General features: G+C 45.0%; 9 protein-coding genes across 9 annotated transcripts; 3 read left to right on the top strand and 6 right to left on the bottom strand.

The window, feature by feature from the left end:
• Nucleotides 1-157: 157 nt before the first annotated feature.
• Nucleotides 158-2,264, bottom strand: V1508DRAFT_31367 (EAP30/Vps36 family-domain-containing protein). The gene is made up of 2 exons (XM_066936606.1): nucleotides 1,902-2,264; nucleotides 158-1,845 (listed from the first exon to the last, which is right to left on the bottom strand). Exons 1-2 carry the CDS (start codon nucleotides 2,003-2,005, stop codon nucleotides 195-197), a joined length of 1,755 nt encoding a protein of 584 aa, XP_066797373.1. The 5' UTR covers nucleotides 2,006-2,264; the 3' UTR covers nucleotides 158-194.
• Nucleotides 2,265-2,949: 685 nt separating this feature from the next.
• Nucleotides 2,950-5,548, top strand: V1508DRAFT_383091 (EAP30/Vps36 family-domain-containing protein). Its single transcript, XM_066937734.1, has 4 exons — nucleotides 2,950-3,262; nucleotides 3,323-4,370; nucleotides 4,422-4,955; nucleotides 5,016-5,548. The coding sequence occupies exons 1-4, from the start codon at nucleotides 3,159-3,161 to the stop codon at nucleotides 5,274-5,276; spliced, it is 1,947 nt and encodes a 648-aa protein (XP_066797372.1). The 5' UTR covers nucleotides 2,950-3,158; the 3' UTR covers nucleotides 5,277-5,548.
• A 16-nt stretch (nucleotides 5,549-5,564) lies between these two features.
• On the bottom strand, nucleotides 5,565-6,011 carry V1508DRAFT_351282 (uncharacterized protein; the record flags this gene model as incomplete). Its single annotated transcript, XM_066936811.1, has 3 exons — nucleotides 5,565-5,719; nucleotides 5,779-5,912; nucleotides 5,968-6,011. The coding sequence occupies 3 exons, from the start codon at nucleotides 6,009-6,011 to the stop codon at nucleotides 5,565-5,567; spliced, it is 333 nt and encodes a 110-aa protein (XP_066797371.1).
• On the bottom strand, nucleotides 5,972-6,450 carry V1508DRAFT_413201 (uncharacterized protein). The gene has a single exon (XM_066939744.1). It carries the CDS (start codon nucleotides 6,276-6,278, stop codon nucleotides 6,084-6,086), a length of 195 nt encoding a protein of 64 aa, XP_066797370.1. The 5' UTR covers nucleotides 6,279-6,450; the 3' UTR covers nucleotides 5,972-6,083.
• A 16-nt stretch (nucleotides 6,451-6,466) lies between these two features.
• Nucleotides 6,467-9,624, top strand: V1508DRAFT_413199 (uncharacterized protein; the record flags this gene model as incomplete). The annotated part of the gene is made up of 7 exons (XM_066939743.1): nucleotides 6,467-6,664; nucleotides 6,717-6,864; nucleotides 6,926-7,045; nucleotides 7,113-7,766; nucleotides 7,821-7,932; nucleotides 7,985-8,039; nucleotides 8,092-9,624. Coding segments are annotated over exons 1-7 (2,327 nt in total), but the record flags the coding sequence as incomplete, so codon positions are not given.
• On the bottom strand, nucleotides 9,375-11,069 carry V1508DRAFT_413196 (ubiquitin-conjugating enzyme/RWD-like protein). Its single transcript, XM_066939742.1, has 5 exons — nucleotides 10,850-11,069; nucleotides 10,444-10,489; nucleotides 10,346-10,375; nucleotides 10,206-10,283; nucleotides 9,375-10,007 (listed from the first exon to the last, which is right to left on the bottom strand). Exons 1-5 carry the CDS (start codon nucleotides 10,891-10,893, stop codon nucleotides 9,762-9,764), a joined length of 444 nt encoding a protein of 147 aa, XP_066797368.1. The 5' UTR covers nucleotides 10,894-11,069; the 3' UTR covers nucleotides 9,375-9,761.
• Nucleotides 11,070-11,434: 365 nt separating this feature from the next.
• On the bottom strand, nucleotides 11,435-13,329 carry V1508DRAFT_413193 (proteasome regulatory subunit C-terminal-domain-containing protein). The gene is made up of 4 exons (XM_066939741.1): nucleotides 13,089-13,329; nucleotides 12,547-13,006; nucleotides 11,622-12,488; nucleotides 11,435-11,568 (listed from the first exon to the last, which is right to left on the bottom strand). The coding sequence occupies exons 1-4, from the start codon at nucleotides 13,207-13,209 to the stop codon at nucleotides 11,505-11,507; spliced, it is 1,512 nt and encodes a 503-aa protein (XP_066797367.1). The 5' UTR covers nucleotides 13,210-13,329; the 3' UTR covers nucleotides 11,435-11,504.
• Nucleotides 13,330-13,473: 144 nt separating this feature from the next.
• On the top strand, nucleotides 13,474-14,523 carry V1508DRAFT_413189 (uncharacterized protein). Its single transcript, XM_066939740.1, has 4 exons — nucleotides 13,474-13,849; nucleotides 13,900-13,999; nucleotides 14,047-14,205; nucleotides 14,258-14,523. Exons 1-4 carry the CDS (start codon nucleotides 13,512-13,514, stop codon nucleotides 14,294-14,296), a joined length of 636 nt encoding a protein of 211 aa, XP_066797366.1. The 5' UTR covers nucleotides 13,474-13,511; the 3' UTR covers nucleotides 14,297-14,523.
• On the bottom strand, nucleotides 14,090-15,180 carry V1508DRAFT_383078 (endoplasmic reticulum-based factor for assembly of V-ATPase-domain-containing protein). Its single transcript, XM_066937733.1, has 2 exons — nucleotides 14,866-15,180; nucleotides 14,090-14,818 (listed from the first exon to the last, which is right to left on the bottom strand). The coding sequence occupies exons 1-2, from the start codon at nucleotides 15,091-15,093 to the stop codon at nucleotides 14,393-14,395; spliced, it is 654 nt and encodes a 217-aa protein (XP_066797365.1). The 5' UTR covers nucleotides 15,094-15,180; the 3' UTR covers nucleotides 14,090-14,392.
• Nucleotides 15,181-15,480: the final 300 nt, after the last annotated feature.

The raw sequence follows: 15,480 nt of genomic DNA, 5'->3' as shown, positions 1-15,480 counted from the left end.
TTAAGTTTAGGGTATTTGGTGGAGACATCTGCACACATAATATAAAGAGTTTACAAAATTTATTCACCAATTTATTCCCCAGTCATTCTATTCAAAGGCTATGAATACCATAATAGACTGAATGCGGTGATTAATATCTACCTTAGAGTAACAAGACACTAGTATGCCACGACAATACCCAAAACTATCATTTATTAATATCGTTCCTGAAACACTTCCTTCTTCCAATTCCAACGGATGGTATTGATCAAATTCTCATAGAAACGAGTACCTTCCACAGAAGAATCACGAGAGAGATTTCCGCTAACTTCCGCAGTTTCTAGTTCCTCCAGAGCGATCGTAACACTCCATCCAAAACGCTGATTCACATCCTGTGCCGTAACTCCCAGGGAAATTCCTCGCTCACGCGACGTTGTCTTGATCCAATCTATAAGCATACTATTTACCGCGTCATCAGAATAATACGCCTCTTGAACGACAACAACCCCTGTTCTAAATTGCCGCAACCGAAATGGCAGACGCAATTTCTCAAAAATAGAACACGCTCTGTAGAAATCTTTCGGCGAGATCAAGGAGAGGCCACGTGCACGATTGTACAGGGCATATAAGTCAAATAAAGTCATAATACCACCTTCTTTCACCAGCACTCCATTATCTAAAAATTCAGCCAATTGACGTGCCAGTTCAGCATAGAAAGTTTCATCCCCACTGCCAGCCATTTCACGCATAACGATAGGAGAGGAGAGGGACAAAGCTTCTGATGACTCTAAAAGAGCTGTTCGAGCCTCCTCCGGCACACCTGGGGCATTAGATAGTCGCATTGCAAATGTCTCAGCCAAGGATACCATTTCCTTCGCCTTCTGCATCAGTGAGTCCAAATCATTCAACGAGTGCATAAGTTCTAAGTTACGTTGACACTCCTTTACACTCTGAATTTCCAACCCATGAATTCCTAGCTTAGGAAGACGTTGAGTCGATGTCCTGCTACGCCTATCCTGCGAGGCACCAACAGTTCCTATATTTCGTGTCCTTCGTTCCCATATCCTGTCCTGCAAAACATTCTTCAACTTGTCCAAGAATATCCTTTCACCACCGGTCCTAAAACTTATTTTAATATAGTCAATGTCGTCATCATTGTATCGCACTCCAGGCGGCGTAGGCGAAGGTGAATATCGTTCGTTAATGACCAAATCCTTCGCCGCATTGTCAAGTAATGTAGGTGGCAAATTTTTGGAAACTAAAGTCGCACCACACATCTCACATTGAAGAAGAGACGGGTGATTCACAAATGTACAACGTGGACAGGCAAATCCGTTTTCATTTTCCACTCCTCCGATTGGCAAATGTGCAGAGTACAGATGGACAGCCTTATTGACTCCTGCTATGGCTTCCTTCGCTTGTTCGATCACTGAAACCGTTGGCCTGATCCCACAGGTAAGACATGGCGGCGGGGGACCGTCACTATCAGCAACCTTCATTGCATTCGAAAACGAGCATATGGGACATATCCAGTTAAAAGCAGCATTTGAATCAGGGCTATGCGGTCGAGAAACTGCTGCCGGTGACGCTCGCAGATCCAATGACTGTATATGACGAGCGGCGATCGCAGCGGAGATCGGACGAGGAGAAGACAATGCTATCGGCGTGGACGGCGATGACGAAGGGAGTAGGTAAAGCGAAATCTTAGGTGATGATCGTAGCAGCCCAGGAGAAAACTGAATTCTATATACTTGAGATAGTGCGATCGCCACAGAGTGAGTGGCAGATCGAATATTGTCGACGTAACAGACCCTATGCGTGGTCAAGTAAACTCTTCCATTTTGATATCCATCCAGCTTAAACCGTCTAAATAAACCTTTAGCCACATATGTCACATAAATGTATGTAGCTATACTACATACCCGTCATATAAGCCAACACCATCTTGCACAAAGATGTCCACTTCATTCCGTAGAAGAATTGGACGACGCGCCGATGTAAGGTCGATCTGACGCCAGAAATACATTCAACCGCCAAATTTAATTCATTGGTTAATCCAAATCCGAAGTTTCATACCGTTTAGACTAAGAGTATGTTGTAGTTGTTTCGAAGAGCTATAGTGCCGTTGTTATATATGCTAACTACAAGCTTCTACTTGTAGCCGCTGACGCCATACGTCTAACTATTTGCTCTCCACCGATTGATGTGGCGGTGCACCCGAAGTTACGTTTAATCCAAAAGGTAATGAAGACGATGACATAGACGATGACATAGACGGAAATCAAAGGAAAGAACATTAATACTACTGTCATTCGGACGAATTCATTTACGAAGGCTCTCCTTACCACGACTCGAGCTCGACATTCTACTTTCCCAAAATGACGTTGCTGTGTTCTTGCGTCTGGAAATTAGTCTCCCTAGCTAGCACTGAAATCGGTGCACACAGTGACACATAATGCAATGAATGTCTCGGCTACATGGAAGAAACCGAATCTGTTCAATGCTTAGAACAGAAGGAACATTAGAAATAAATTCTAATGTGTAACTACGGGGATCTAAGCCTGACGAAGTACTGCCCTTGTATTAGAGTACACCAAACCACGGATTTTGAATGTGAACAAAATGCCGTGATCTGATTATAACTGTGCGATGCCATCTGGCCGTAAGGTCTCAACGTCCGGTACTTGCCTCCGACTCGCATATCCTTAAAGAGGCTGTCCCTCTTGTAACGTTTCTGAAAGCGTCGCTGGGACCGAATTCGAGAACGAGTTTCGGCCCAGTCGTGATAATACCGAGGCGCACTGCTCCTACTGCGGTGGCCGAGTAGATAAGATGGCAGTAGTTCAGTAGACGGAGTAGAAGCACGTATATGACGAGAAGGATACAGCTGATAAACCGACGTTCCCGCTCTCATTCAGACATCCTGGGCGAATCTCACTCGGCGGCCCTAAAACTCTTTTCCGTGAACTAATTATACAAGTTGCTTAGCCAAGGTTTACAAAGTTTATCATCTGAACTCAATTGTGCACGCATCACTATGCCCTAATGGAGCTTGGTTCGACGCTGATATCGCCGGACGAGGATATTGTGCACACAGCCGTCTCATTTGTTGTTCATAATATCAGGCCAGAAGGTTGAGACTGCTGAATCTGGGCGAGCAAATCGAAGACGCTGCAGCTATGCGGTTGTGGAGTCCCATTGACTTGACGGCTGCTTACCGCCCGGTCCTTTTCTTTGATGAGACCGACATACTTGTCCAGAATTCTGTCGGTCTGTATGAAGGGTACGTCTTGCTCTGCAAGCTACCACAGTTTTCTAGATTGATATTCTAATTTCGTCTTAGCCGAGTAAGGCTGCCAAGCTATCAGAATGGTCGACTGTATCTTACGTCACACCGGATATGTTATGTCGACACTGCATCTCCGCTCACCAACTCCGTTGCAATTAATCTCCCAGACGTGAAGACTATTCAATACACTGCGGGTTTCTTAAAGTCATCGGCGAAAATTACCATTCACTTTGCAGACACGCTGTCTTCCGCATCGTCGCCAATATCTCCGTCATCAGTAAATGGGACACCACAGTCAAGATCTCCTAGCGAGTCTACAGTATCCTTACCGAATTTGACGAATTTTGGAGCGTTATGTCCCAAGCAATCAACAGCCGGGCCGATATCTTTGATGTCATGGATATGCCCAATATGCTCACATTCAAATAATCTGCCCCCTAATTACCGGCCCAAAGTATCACCTATTCCATTATGCACCATCTGTGGAGTCAAGGCAACCGAATCTGTGATTCAAGACGCGTTAGCGGAAACCGGAGTTAATGGCATGACTGAGTCACTCGCAAGCGATGACAGTTCGTCGATTTCATCTGCTATGGAGCAAGAAGGTCTCGCATGTCCCAAATGCACCTTCTTGAACAATTCAGCAATGAGATATTGTGAGATTTGCGGTACGCGGCTCCCAACTACTGCATTTAATCCATCCGATTATGTTCTTGACAAAAGCATTGCAAGAAGAGAGTCGTATCTTCCTTTCGCAATTGGAGGCAGCGCACAATTGTCAAGAAACGGACTTCAAGAGGAGCTTCCTACGTTGGTTAAGATAAGTTTTCGGAATGGCGGTGACAAAGCATTCTACGACAAAACCAATGAAGTCTTGACGGAGCGCACATGGCTGAAAAACTTGGCCAGGGCAAAACAAGTCGAGCAGACCATCACTATTACGAAGAATCCTGTGACCGAACCCGTACAACAGAGACCTATTACCCCCAGCTTTGGGATTCATGGTCTACAGCGTATGGTGGAGCGCGAGCGTATGCATAATCAGGACTTAATGAGCTCACTGGACGACTTGCATAGTCTTATGAAGAAAGCTAGAGACATGGTACGTCCACGTTTTACCGACCCTCGGATTTACACTAATATCGCGCTGCAGGTTTCTCTTGCCGAAGGTTTTGCTATAAGGTTGGCATCTTCTCCGGGTGTCCCGGATGAAGCGAGACGGGCACTAAGGGAGTCTTCACAAGCTCTGAGCTTGTCATCCCCGATAGTTACCAAGGAGATGGCAGGAGGTGGAAGCGACCAGATATATTACGGTGAGCTCGCCCGTCAATTGGCTGAATTTTTGGACAGTGGTGTGCTTAAAAGTGAGGGTGGCATTGCCACATTATTTGATGTGTTTGCATTGTACAATAGAGCCCGCGGTATCTCGCTGATTTCACCCAAGGACTTGTATAGCGCATTCTCCGTGTTTGAGGAACTGGGTCTGCCATTTAAGATACGGCGGTTTAAGAGTGGTATCATAGTTGTCCAAGAGACGTCGAAGAATGATGACACTACGATTCGCTCTTTGGTTGATTGGGTCAAGACAGCAGAGACAAGGCCGTCTGGAGAGGAGAATGGTGTCACGGCTCAGGACGTTAGCCAGCATTTCGGATGGAGTGTTGGAGTTTGTGTCGAGGAGTTAGAGGTATGCAGATACTAAATTATTGTTCAAGGCGCATCGCGGTGTTTTACTGACTTTTCACAGACAGCGCAAGATCAAGGTAAGCTTTGCTCAGACACAATTGTTGAAGGAACAAGGTATTTTGTAAATGCGATAGCGGACGTTTCTTGGGACTGGAAATACGAGTTATTCAAGGAAGTCGAACAGAAAGAGCGTCTGAATGCACAAGAGCTAGCGAAAGTCCATCCTGAAGTTAGCAGCGATAATCCAGGGGAGTCAATGGAACAGGTCTTATCATCACCCACATTATTGGCCGGTCAGCGTAATTCATCTAAAGCACTATAGAAATAATGTAGCATTTGGAATATCTACTGGTGTTGCGTTTCTAGCAGGTCGGGTTATTGCTTGTTAGAGAGTTAACTGCGTTAAGGATTAAGGTGTATGAGGACTTCTATAGGTTTACGGTTCATTTGAGTTTTGCGAGTATAGAAGCGGAAATATACTGCATAAGATTTACAAACCCTGAGACCTACTCAGGCGTGGAGTGCATCGGACAGCATCGGTCGACCCGCATTCGGATTAGTGACTTATATACACGTAATGTACAAAACTTTCTCGATATTCACTTTGTGACTATTCCATCATATCCATATCACCGTCTTGCTGAGGTACTTGTAACCCACCCTCCTTCGCGATTCGAATAAATTTTAAAAGGCCAATTCCGCTATACGCCTGATTCCATTCTCTGAAAAGTTTCACATTTTCCTTATCCAGCAAGTCCGGTATATCTGCGTCCAAATCAGTGTCAGTATCGATATCTTCATTGGGTAAATGCGGAGGCACCTACAAAAGCCTGTATTGAATTCCTCAAGCTCGAAATCCTTTCTCGTTTGTAACGCATCTTGCCTGGCAGATGCAGGCCGTCCAGGTCGTCTAGTCAACTTTAATTGCTCCAATTCCACATCATCTCTATTTGTAAATCTGACAAGCAGTTATTAATCCTCTGAGCATCGACAGTAGCAACGAATTATCTTACTCACTCTTGTATGATGGTCTTGATTTCATCCTCAGTAAACACATCTTTGTTCTCGTTCTCAGGGCGATCAACGGCAGCTCTAATAAATTTCATTCTTAAGACTGTTCAAGTAAGTATCAATACTGTGCAACTAGAAACTCATGCTTACCTTGTCCATCTCTAGTAATCTCGCGGTCTTGTTTCCGTTTATTGATCTTTGCCTCTCGCAGCGTGGCCCTGTTCAATTGCTTGAACTTTCTCGCTTTGGGGTGCACCGCAGACTTCCTTTTCAGCTTCTGTTCTACCTTCTTCAGTGATTTCGCGATCGGCATATCCAAATTGGCACTTTCGCTCCTAGAACATCGGTTGGGTACACTGCAATGCTGTCGACGAACTGTCAACAAATATTGCTGACTTTCAAACCAAAAGTTTCTGTGGAGGAACACCAGCAGACTTGACCACTCTAAACTTTATAACCGCGGCTCACAGTGCCGATGCCTTTTGTCCCCAGGGGCAAGGGTCCGCATCGAACGTTGCCCTGTCAACATCAACATTGCGCGCAGGGACCCGATGCGTACCTATTAATGCTTTGCGTTCTGCCATCTTTCTTCGTAATAAATTGCATGCGAATTATTTTTTCCCAGAGATCCCAGAGACTTGTGATACAAGGCTCAGGAGCGCGACGGTGTCAGGATTCTTTGCGCGATGGGAATCTCAGGTACGGTGGTTATCATGACCTGTTCAAGCAAGCCATTGACGCGTACCGTTAGGTCTCTTGCCAATACTGAAATCTATACAGCAACCGGCACATGTCAAGGAATTTGCTGGACAAGTTATTGCCGTTGACGCGTATGTGTGGTTGCACCGAGGGGCTATTGCCTGTGCAACTGATTTAGCATTTGGCAACCATACACGAAAGTTCGTCTCCTGTACTCCGTTTTGAGATTGCCATGTATAGTCAAGCTAACTATGGATATAGATATGTCGATTATGCAATGCATTATGTTAGGATGCTAAAATATTATGGTGTGAAGCCTTACCTGGTATTTGATGGTGCCAACCTACCCAGCAAACAACATACCGAGAAGGATCGACAAATGTAGGTGGTCGGTAATGAATATGACTGAGCATTACAGAACGTTCCCAGTGAATCTAACTTTGCTTAGAAGCAGGGAAGCAGCTCGGGAAGCGGCAATGAAACTATACAAGGCCGGAATGAGACGAGAAGCTGAAGAACGTTTTCAAAAATGCATCGACATCACACCCACAATGGCTTCGCATCTTATAAAAGCGTTAGAGAAAGAGGGGATCCCATATATTGTTGCACCTTATGAAGCGGATGCGCAAATGGTTTACCTTGAAAAGAAGAGATTAGTGTCGGCCATCATTTCAGAGGATTCAGACCTCCTTGTATTTGGATGTAAATGCTTATTGACGAAACTCAATGACTACGGAGAATGCATTGTCATCCGGCGGGAACGATTTAGCTCATCTACTGAAATTGATTTGACATCATTTTCTGATGCATTGTTTCGACACATGGCGATTTTCGCCGGCTGTGACTACACTCCGGGTATTCCAAATATCGGTTTGCGAAAGGCACATATGTATTTGCGCCGATATAAATCTGCAGACAGAGCGCTGAAGTTTATGCGGCTAGAGGGAAAAATCACAGTGCCACCCGGTTTCATGGCGGATTTTGAGAGAGCTGATAAAACATTTCAATATCAACGAGTATTTTGTCCGATTCAGCAGAAAGTTGTGATGTGGAATGAACCTGTGGACCCACTACCGGAACAACTTGATTACTATATTGGGAGGTACGTTATTATGTTTATCAGTATCGAGTATGTTTGCTGACAAGGTCGCATCAGAGATATTGAGCCTGCGATTGCACTAGCAGTTGCAATTGGAGAGCTAGATCCGAATACGAAAGAGCTCATACCTGACGATGATCAGGTTGGAAAACTCGGAGAGCGCGTTAATGTATGTCAATCGCTAACACATATAATCGTGCGAACTAACATCCTTATGTTAGGGTACTGCATTCAAGCCAATTCCCCAGGAAGGACAAACTATTACAGATTTCTTTAGTATGTATACCATCATTTGGGTGCATTATCGAGCTACTGCTGATCCTCATAGAAGTGTCGCGAGATCAGGAGCGTCGTCCACTCAGCGATATTACGAATTCTGCTAACAGTGTACCCCCACATCTAATAAATGCTCCGAACAGTAATCAATCATCGGTATCTGCACTTGGAAGACGAGCATCTCCGCTCTTTGCCAAGCCTTCCCCAGAAGACCCTATTACAAAACGGCTACGAGTTCTTTCCCCGTCTGTTACCGATAGTGATTGTATGGACAATTCAGTAATTGTGCACAGTCGCTTTTTTTCAGCTGTAGCGCAAGCTAGCGACTTTCCCGCAAAAAATTATCGGACTCCAGAAGAGGATGGTAAGGTTGGTGAGGATATTCGGGTTGTTGATATTCCAGCGGAGGATCTTAGACCTGGCGCCGAGCCCCTGGAACTTTGTCGCGTGTTGGGCAGCGACGAGCAAGGCAATCAGCCAAAGGATGACGCCATCGAGGGGAATATTTCGGAATATTCACAAGTGGCCACCCAAGAGGACGCAGATGAATTGGCAGCAGCCACGCAGACAACGAAATATTTGCGGTCACATTCATCTTCAATGATGACGCCACCTAGTACTGGTCTTAGGTTAAGGAACTCCAATAGGAACTCCAATCTATTGCCATCGTCATTTTTTCCACCGAGACGGCAACAAATACTCACCCCTCCAGATTCGACCACAAAAGCCGCAAAATTGTCGTCATCAACATATAACTCATATTCTACAACAGCTACGGGTTCGAGCTCATGTGCACTACTTAGCTCCACCTGGTCGCCTCTCCTGGACAGAAGCCGATTCTTGCATTTTCGTGCGCCTAAGACATCTGAAGACTCCTCGAAACCTCCCAGCACTCCAATACAGCGTAGTATACATTCATTTGCATCAGCATCATACTCGGAGACACCCACACACGCACGACGGCCTGTCATCAATTCGAATGGGATAGGTGTGATTTACCATGGCAAGCCAAGGTTTAGGCCAGCGTTGAGTTCTATCCCGACAACGCTTGACAACTCCCAATTGAAAGAAAGGACATCAACCTTCTCGTCAACCCGAACGCCTGATTCACGCCAGACTAGGTTAGGACAGAAGACTGTTAATGCCGCGGAGTTTGCGATAGCTAAGGACAATTACCAACCTTCTGCGGAGCAAACATTATCCACACATCGCGATACGGACAGGCCCAATCAGACTGTAACTTCGTTCCAAGCAGCATTATGGAGATTTAGAAATGAGTAATAATAGAAAGGTAAATTTAAGCAACGTGTCTGATCTTTGATCACTCTGTAATATCTAATGTGGATGTAAGGCTAATGTACGATATTATACAAAGGAGGTCATTCATTTAGAGTATGTATAGAGAGGCCATGCGATTGCCTAATGTCAAAGCCGATATATCAAAAATGTACCCCGTACAAATCTTTTCATTGCAAGTCATTAATCGGCAGCAAAACGTTAGGAGAAGGCATAATCGCAAATTATATTCGTTTATGAACTATATATGGTAATAAAAACTGTAACAACAATAACATTACAATTAGCAATATATATAAACTCAAAACGAATAATAACAAGAAAATGGAACTGGTAGAGAACTAAATCGAAACATCACGAAAGCATACAATGCAACAGACCGTCATTCATTGAAAACCAAATCATTAACTTTGTTGTCCGACGTTGTTACACAGCGTACTTCCGTGTCCATTCTCTTGCCGTAGCTTCATACTTGGCTCGGTCTGTCTTATAGACATGAGCAATTTCTGGCACCAACGGGTCATCGGGGTTTGGGTCTGTCAACATTGAACAAATGGACAGGAGAACTTTAGATATTGTTAATGCTGGTGACCACTGATCTCTTAAAATATCCAGACAAATGCTGCCGTTGCTATTGATGTTCGGGTGGTAGATACGGGTTGTGAAGCTGACCTATAATAAATGTTCATTAGTAAGATGGACTTAAAATCGACGGCTAAAGATGCCAAGGACGCGAGGTCAATTGTACTTGAGTCATAGCACAATCAAACTGTCAACGACTATAAGTTTACGACATCACATATCCATATCCTATGATAGGACGGTACATATTCAACATAGTATAAGACCATATTCACCAAAATAACTCACCTTCGGTGGCTTGAATGGATAATCTGTTGGGAAGTGAATGGACAGGAAGAAAACACCGCCGGCATATGGACTATCGGCCTAGTTGGAATATTAGATTTTGTTCTCCTTCGGGCGGTCAGCAACTAGAATATTTTACTTACAGGTCCCATTATAGTGGCCTGCCAATGGAACTACAAATACATTTGTCAATATGACGAATTCAGGAATGCAGCTTACCCCAACTGACAGACTAACATACCAGATCCTCTCCAATAGGTCCAGCACTGCATGAGGAAGGGGGATCTCTACAATTCGGAGTCAGTATCAATGACCGAGATTCAAGACCCCATGTGCAACGCCACTGATCGCTCCTGCAACCAAACAAACTCTGACTGCTACTGGAAAAACGGCCACATACGAAATGCAAAATATATTGCATTCCAGGCACATGACCAGTTGCCAACCCAGCCCAACACAACTGTATAAATAGCCAGTGAGGACACACTGAGCGGATAGCATATCGAATACTATCAACAGTAAAAATGTCCTTCATGACGAAGCAATATCACCATGGAACGAGCAAAGCAATCTGCGTGCCACAGACAAATAGAATTCGAAGTTGCAATTCGCACGCACATGGGGTATTAAAATTAAGTAAAACGTACCGGCCGAGATCTGATAATTCTTTGCTGATACGCTTAAGTGCCATTCTTTGTTTCTATGCAGAATCGAAAACGAACCACAATTTGTTAAACAAGTCGCCAAGCAACTCAATAGATGCTGAAGAAATAGAATGCAGTGAGGAGGGGGACCGGAGGCAAAAGCAACACACGAGAACCCAGAGCGTTAAGCAAAAGGTCGAGGTTAGGGCTGACGGCAATGTCCCGGCCCGCCACAGTCTTTTACTTCGGCGGCCACGGTTGTCGGACGGAAGGGGCACAACCGTCGCTTTTGCAGGATCGTTAGCACGTAGTTGTGTTCCATGGCGTTCCGTCCCGTCCGTCGCCTTAAGTATCGATGGCAACACAAGTCTCGCACTTTCGTTACACTTCCCACATACACCGAAGTAGTCTTATACTCATACTGGGTCAAGCGCTCTTGTCCCTTGATTACATATTTATAAGTGACGATTGAGCATTGCTTGTGTGTTATTCGCGTTCGGTTACGACGTGCGATTCTCTGAGACTACGGCGTGTCACAGATCGCCGGTATATATGTAGAGGCAACGCAGAAAGTCCGTGAGAAATCAAAACACATGATAAACATATATTTATATATATAAATATGATACTATAGCCTACAATCTCGCCCGTATATCATTTACAATCCGTCAAAGTCGCCGTCATCATCTTCCATATCGCCCTCCTGGATCTCAGATGCTAGCCTATACCTAACGTGAGTAACTCCGTTACCATCTCACAAAATAATCGTACTTACTCTTTCTCTCTTTCACGTGCTTCCTCGACGTTCTTCAATTCCACGCGGTGTTGGTTCATCGGATAACGCATCGCCTTAACGCTTTCGTTATGCAAACTTATACAGAACTTGATACGTTCATGAAATGCCATATTTGGCTCCTGAGTCGAGTATATATCGAGAATCTCCTTGCTCTGCATAAATCCTTTCTCATGATCGATAGTTGCCTCAATAACCCCGTCTCTAATGGCCTTCGCCACTATATACTCCGCGCTCTCTTCCGAGTCGAGGTGTAGTCTAATGCAAATGTCGCGAAGAGAAATCTTAGAGTACGATAAGCTCATCATACGGATACCAGTCTTAATAACGTTCTGACGCAAACGGAGAATCAGCATGTAAGTGCCATCCTTCTTGAACACCGCACCGTACTTCTCGATAGTATCAGAAAATTGAGGAACCTCGCCAATTCGAACAGCCTTGACAAGATCCATGTAGGGTGACAGAGCTTTCTCATACATTGGTTCGCGGAACCATGATCGCTCGGGAATGTCGCCCATCAAAAGTTCGATGATAACCTTGAGTTTATGGGCAGCTTGTAAAAACCCGGCGGCATATGATGTCTGCGGAGCTTTACGGATCGCACCGATCAAGCTCTCGTTGGCGGCACTATAATCCAGCTGAATCGCCTTGATCCGCCCAACATAATACAAATATCTCGCGACAACGGAAGTAGCGGCTGCTTCGGGAAAGTCGGCCTTGAGGACTAGCTGATGGGCTTGCGAGATAGCCTGAGTATGGAGGTAGTTGCGCAACAAAAGCGTCGTAAGCATGGCACGCGTCTCGGTGTCATGTCGTAAGGTGGACGTCCGGAGGACGGCGAGCAATAAGCTGCACAGGAGTCAGTGACGCCTCGAGGGGAAACAATAATCAATCCAATGCCACATACGGTCTAAGTTCTACAACCTGCTTGTTCAATTCTTTTCCGTATGCATAATAAAACCACATCTTGGCAGCCAGCGCATCCAACGTCCGTCGATTGTATCCTCGAAGAATGGTGATAGCCTCATCATTGAACGAATTCAACTTGACAAGGTCGCCTTGGTCCAACAAATATACTTGCAACAGGACAAGGACGTATATGTCAATCTCGGGAAGAACTACGGGAGTCGAGCTATCAGATGATGATTCGTCGATTTCCATGGTAGATCCCTCTTTTCCGAGATACTTCAAGATTAATGCGGCAGACTTGTGAGATGGCGACGGGTACGCGGCATCGACAGTGCTAACAAGAATATCAGGTGTGAGGCGTCTTCGAAGATTACCAAGACCCCGTAGCACTCGCATTGAAAACCTTGGCTCGAAATTGCCAGCCGCCTTATCCAAGAATCCAAAGTTCTGCTTGATATCTGCCCCACGACGTCAGCATGGCCGGACCTCGCAAACTTGGAGCAAGTTCTTAATTAACTATTAATCAGCTTTGATACATACCGTTCAGGACGAGAGCAGCGATCTCCTCTGGAGATTTCGGCTTCTGAACAGTATCCGCATCTGTCATCTTCTCATCCTTATTGTCCAGCTTCGGTTCCTTACTCTCTGGTGCCGGCATCATGAATCAAATCCTTTTTAATCTAAATAATATGCCAGTATCCTGTACAAAGATAGAGCAAATTTCCACGGAATCGTTAATGCTGCCTGAAGTTGATGATCGGCAGCTGGCGAGGTCGATAATGATGAGTGATCTCTAGACGGCAGTGCAGCGCCGGCGCTTAGCCGTTAAGCATATCTCAGCACGTATTACGTACACTTCAGTACGCGGGTAACACGTAGGCGCGTTGACGTAAACAAACCCTAATGTGACCTCAATCAACATTCATGAGGACACCTGATTATCCCATGATTTCGTTGAACTGAATGGCGACTCTTGATAGTATCATATACTCACTAGCCGAGTCGGCTGGGTCCTTATCAACATTAGACTTTTCGCGGGATGAGAATTTCACAAATGCCGTGTTGCAGCGAGTACATGTTACGTCGCTTATTCGCGATGTCGATAACGAAGAACGGCAGCTTCTCATGATTGATGGGAAAGACAAACGCGTTACATTACGGAACAGTGTGAATGTGGTAGGGTCGCGCATTGTCGGAAAAGAGAAAGGTGTTGGGACGCCATTAAAGGCGAGGATAGATGAGCATACGGAGAAGGATCTCGCCGAGATATGTGAAGAGTTAGACCACTTGGTTAAGATATAGTTCGTATTGCTCACTGTTGGTAAGGAATCTGAGCTGACGATGGTTTTAGCCCATCCGCAGTTGAAATCGTCGACCGGATAAACTATTTCAGGGAGCGAGGGCGTTCCCTACAGGACAGTATCGACACATATGAACAGCTAGTCGAGGAAGTATGTTTATGCGTTGAATAGACTGGTCATATTCTAATGTTTAGTAGCAACAAAGTCTTCTGAATACGTTACATTTGACAACGAATGATCCGTATGGTATAGCGGGGACGGGCAGATCTAACGCGATTATCACGAGTAGCATGCTACAGTCTGAGCAGCATGAAGTCGAGGAACTAGAAGCTCGCATAGCACAAAAACAAAATGAGGTACGTCTATGATCCAACTTCATGGCCGGAAAGGTACTAACTGTCACTCCAGTTAAACCTCCTAGACCATGAGTTCAGGAACGGACTATAAGGCGAATGAAAGAATGACACAAATGTGAAGATAACGTGCCCTAGGTTTTCGGCGACGCGAGATAATGTACAGTAGGACAATGTATTTCGAGCCAAACTACTCTTCCATCCTTTCTCTTATACTCGACTTTGCCGTGGACGGCAAAAACTCGACGCGTCTGATAACCTCCTTAACTTCCTTAGTCCTCTTCTCTTTCTTCCTTGCGTCATCTATCCGCTGAATATAACCCATGTATAACGTGACCTCCGCAACTAGTACAACTAGGCCAGCAAGCATACTGAGCAGTAATCGCTTTCCAGTATTAAGACTGGAGCCACCCCATGTCCACATTGCGAATGCCACGGACACAACAGAAAACATGATATTAATAATAACTGAGATCTGCTGCTTGATTTCTTTCTTCTCGAACGGTTCCAAAAGTGAAGAGGAAAGTTCTGGAACTGCAGACGCAATCATTTCTTGGTATTCTTGCTCCTGAAGGCGGGCTCTTAGTCTGTTCATTCGGGCATCGTACTCGGGATCCTGCTTTGTCAGCTATTACTCAACCTCTAATTAACTTTTTGACATACAGGCCTCTTCTCTGGCTTCGAAGGAATGTAGATTTGCGTGCCGGTCAACAGTTTGGAGAAAGTATACTCATCAGAGTTGAGCACCAACGCCAGCTTTGCCAACGAGTTGTGAGTCACAAATGAACATTCCGTTGACAATGGCTTGACATTGCTATCTTCTGGTGATATTTTCTCGTTAAAGACAGCAATTGCCTCTAATATTAACTCCGTTTTTGTCAGTTTGACCATTATTAAGTTTATAAAAATGCCGGTGGATTGTAGTGCCCATCATGACGTAGTAGTATTCGAATGTCCCAAACACCCCCCGCTGCGGCAGCGTCGTCATGAGTAAACAAATTCCTGCCTTTCCTATTAAACCCACTGTTTACGTCAAGGCTTACGCATCCCTGGAAAATCATTAAGGAAACAACCTATGACTTAAGTATTCGTATTAGGACAGATGACAACATGCTATTGTCACTCGCAGACCCGTCCTCTTTGCCCGAATAATACTAAGCTTAGCGGCACAATCCATAAGCAACCAATCTGCTCGATGCACAAAGTTCGTAAGAGAGATTTGCTATCCCAAGACCGGGCACCAACTCGGCCACTTACACTCAGCCAGCCGGTGGATTC

Source organism: Lipomyces doorenjongii (assembly GCF_038497915.1).
Source record: "Lipomyces doorenjongii strain NRRL Y-27504 unplaced genomic scaffold V1508scaffold_11, whole genome shotgun sequence".
NCBI lineage: Eukaryota > Fungi > Ascomycota > Lipomycetes > Lipomycetales > Lipomycetaceae > Lipomyces > Lipomyces doorenjongii.
This window is presented reverse-complemented; position numbering and strand designations above follow the sequence as displayed.

Coding starts and splice junctions, on each gene's coding strand:
- V1508DRAFT_31367 (XM_066936606.1), bottom strand. CDS start 2,005: ATGTATTTCTGGCGTCAGATCGACCTTACATCGGCGCGTCGTCCAATT. Junction 1,846..1,901: donor GGTGTTGGCTTATATGACGG/GTATGTAGTATA, acceptor AGGTTTATTTAG/ACGGTTTAAGCTGGATGGAT.
- V1508DRAFT_413189 (XM_066939740.1), top strand. CDS start 13,512: ATGGCGACTCTTGATAGTATCATATACTCACTAGCCGAGTCGGCTGGG. Junction 13,850..13,899: donor GACCACTTGGTTAAGATATA/GTTCGTATTGCT, acceptor CGATGGTTTTAG/CCCATCCGCAGTTGAAATCG. Junction 14,206..14,257: donor TAGCACAAAAACAAAATGAG/GTACGTCTATGA, acceptor CTGTCACTCCAG/TTAAACCTCCTAGACCATGA.
- V1508DRAFT_413201 (XM_066939744.1), bottom strand. CDS start 6,278: ATGCCGATCGCGAAATCACTGAAGAAGGTAGAACAGAAGCTGAAAAGG.
- V1508DRAFT_413196 (XM_066939742.1), bottom strand. CDS start 10,893: ATGGCACTTAAGCGTATCAGCAAAGAATTATCAGATCTCGGCCG. Junction 10,490..10,849: donor GAATTATCAGATCTCGGCCG/GTACGTTTTACT, acceptor TCCGAATTGTAG/AGATCCCCCTTCCTCATGCA. Junction 10,376..10,443: donor GACCTATTGGAGAGGATCTG/GTATGTTAGTCT, acceptor ATGTATTTGTAG/TTCCATTGGCAGGCCACTAT.
- V1508DRAFT_383091 (XM_066937734.1), top strand. CDS start 3,159: ATGCGGTTGTGGAGTCCCATTGACTTGACGGCTGCTTACCGCCCGGTC. Junction 3,263..3,322: donor TCTGTCGGTCTGTATGAAGG/GTACGTCTTGCT, acceptor ATTTCGTCTTAG/CCGAGTAAGGCTGCCAAGCT. Junction 4,371..4,421: donor TGAAGAAAGCTAGAGACATG/GTACGTCCACGT, acceptor ATCGCGCTGCAG/GTTTCTCTTGCCGAAGGTTT.
- V1508DRAFT_413193 (XM_066939741.1), bottom strand. CDS start 13,209: ATGATGCCGGCACCAGAGAGTAAGGAACCGAAGCTGGACAATAAGGAT. Junction 13,007..13,088: donor CGCTGCTCTCGTCCTGAACG/GTATGTATCAAA, acceptor GTCGTGGGGCAG/ATATCAAGCAGAACTTTGGA. Junction 12,489..12,546: donor CAGGTTGTAGAACTTAGACC/GTATGTGGCATT, acceptor ACTCCTGTGCAG/CTTATTGCTCGCCGTCCTCC.
- V1508DRAFT_383078 (XM_066937733.1), bottom strand. CDS start 15,093: ATGGTCAAACTGACAAAAACGGAGTTAATATTAGAGGCAATTGCTGTC. Junction 14,819..14,865: donor CGAAGCCAGAGAAGAGGCCT/GTATGTCAAAAA, acceptor CTGACAAAGCAG/GATCCCGAGTACGATGCCCG.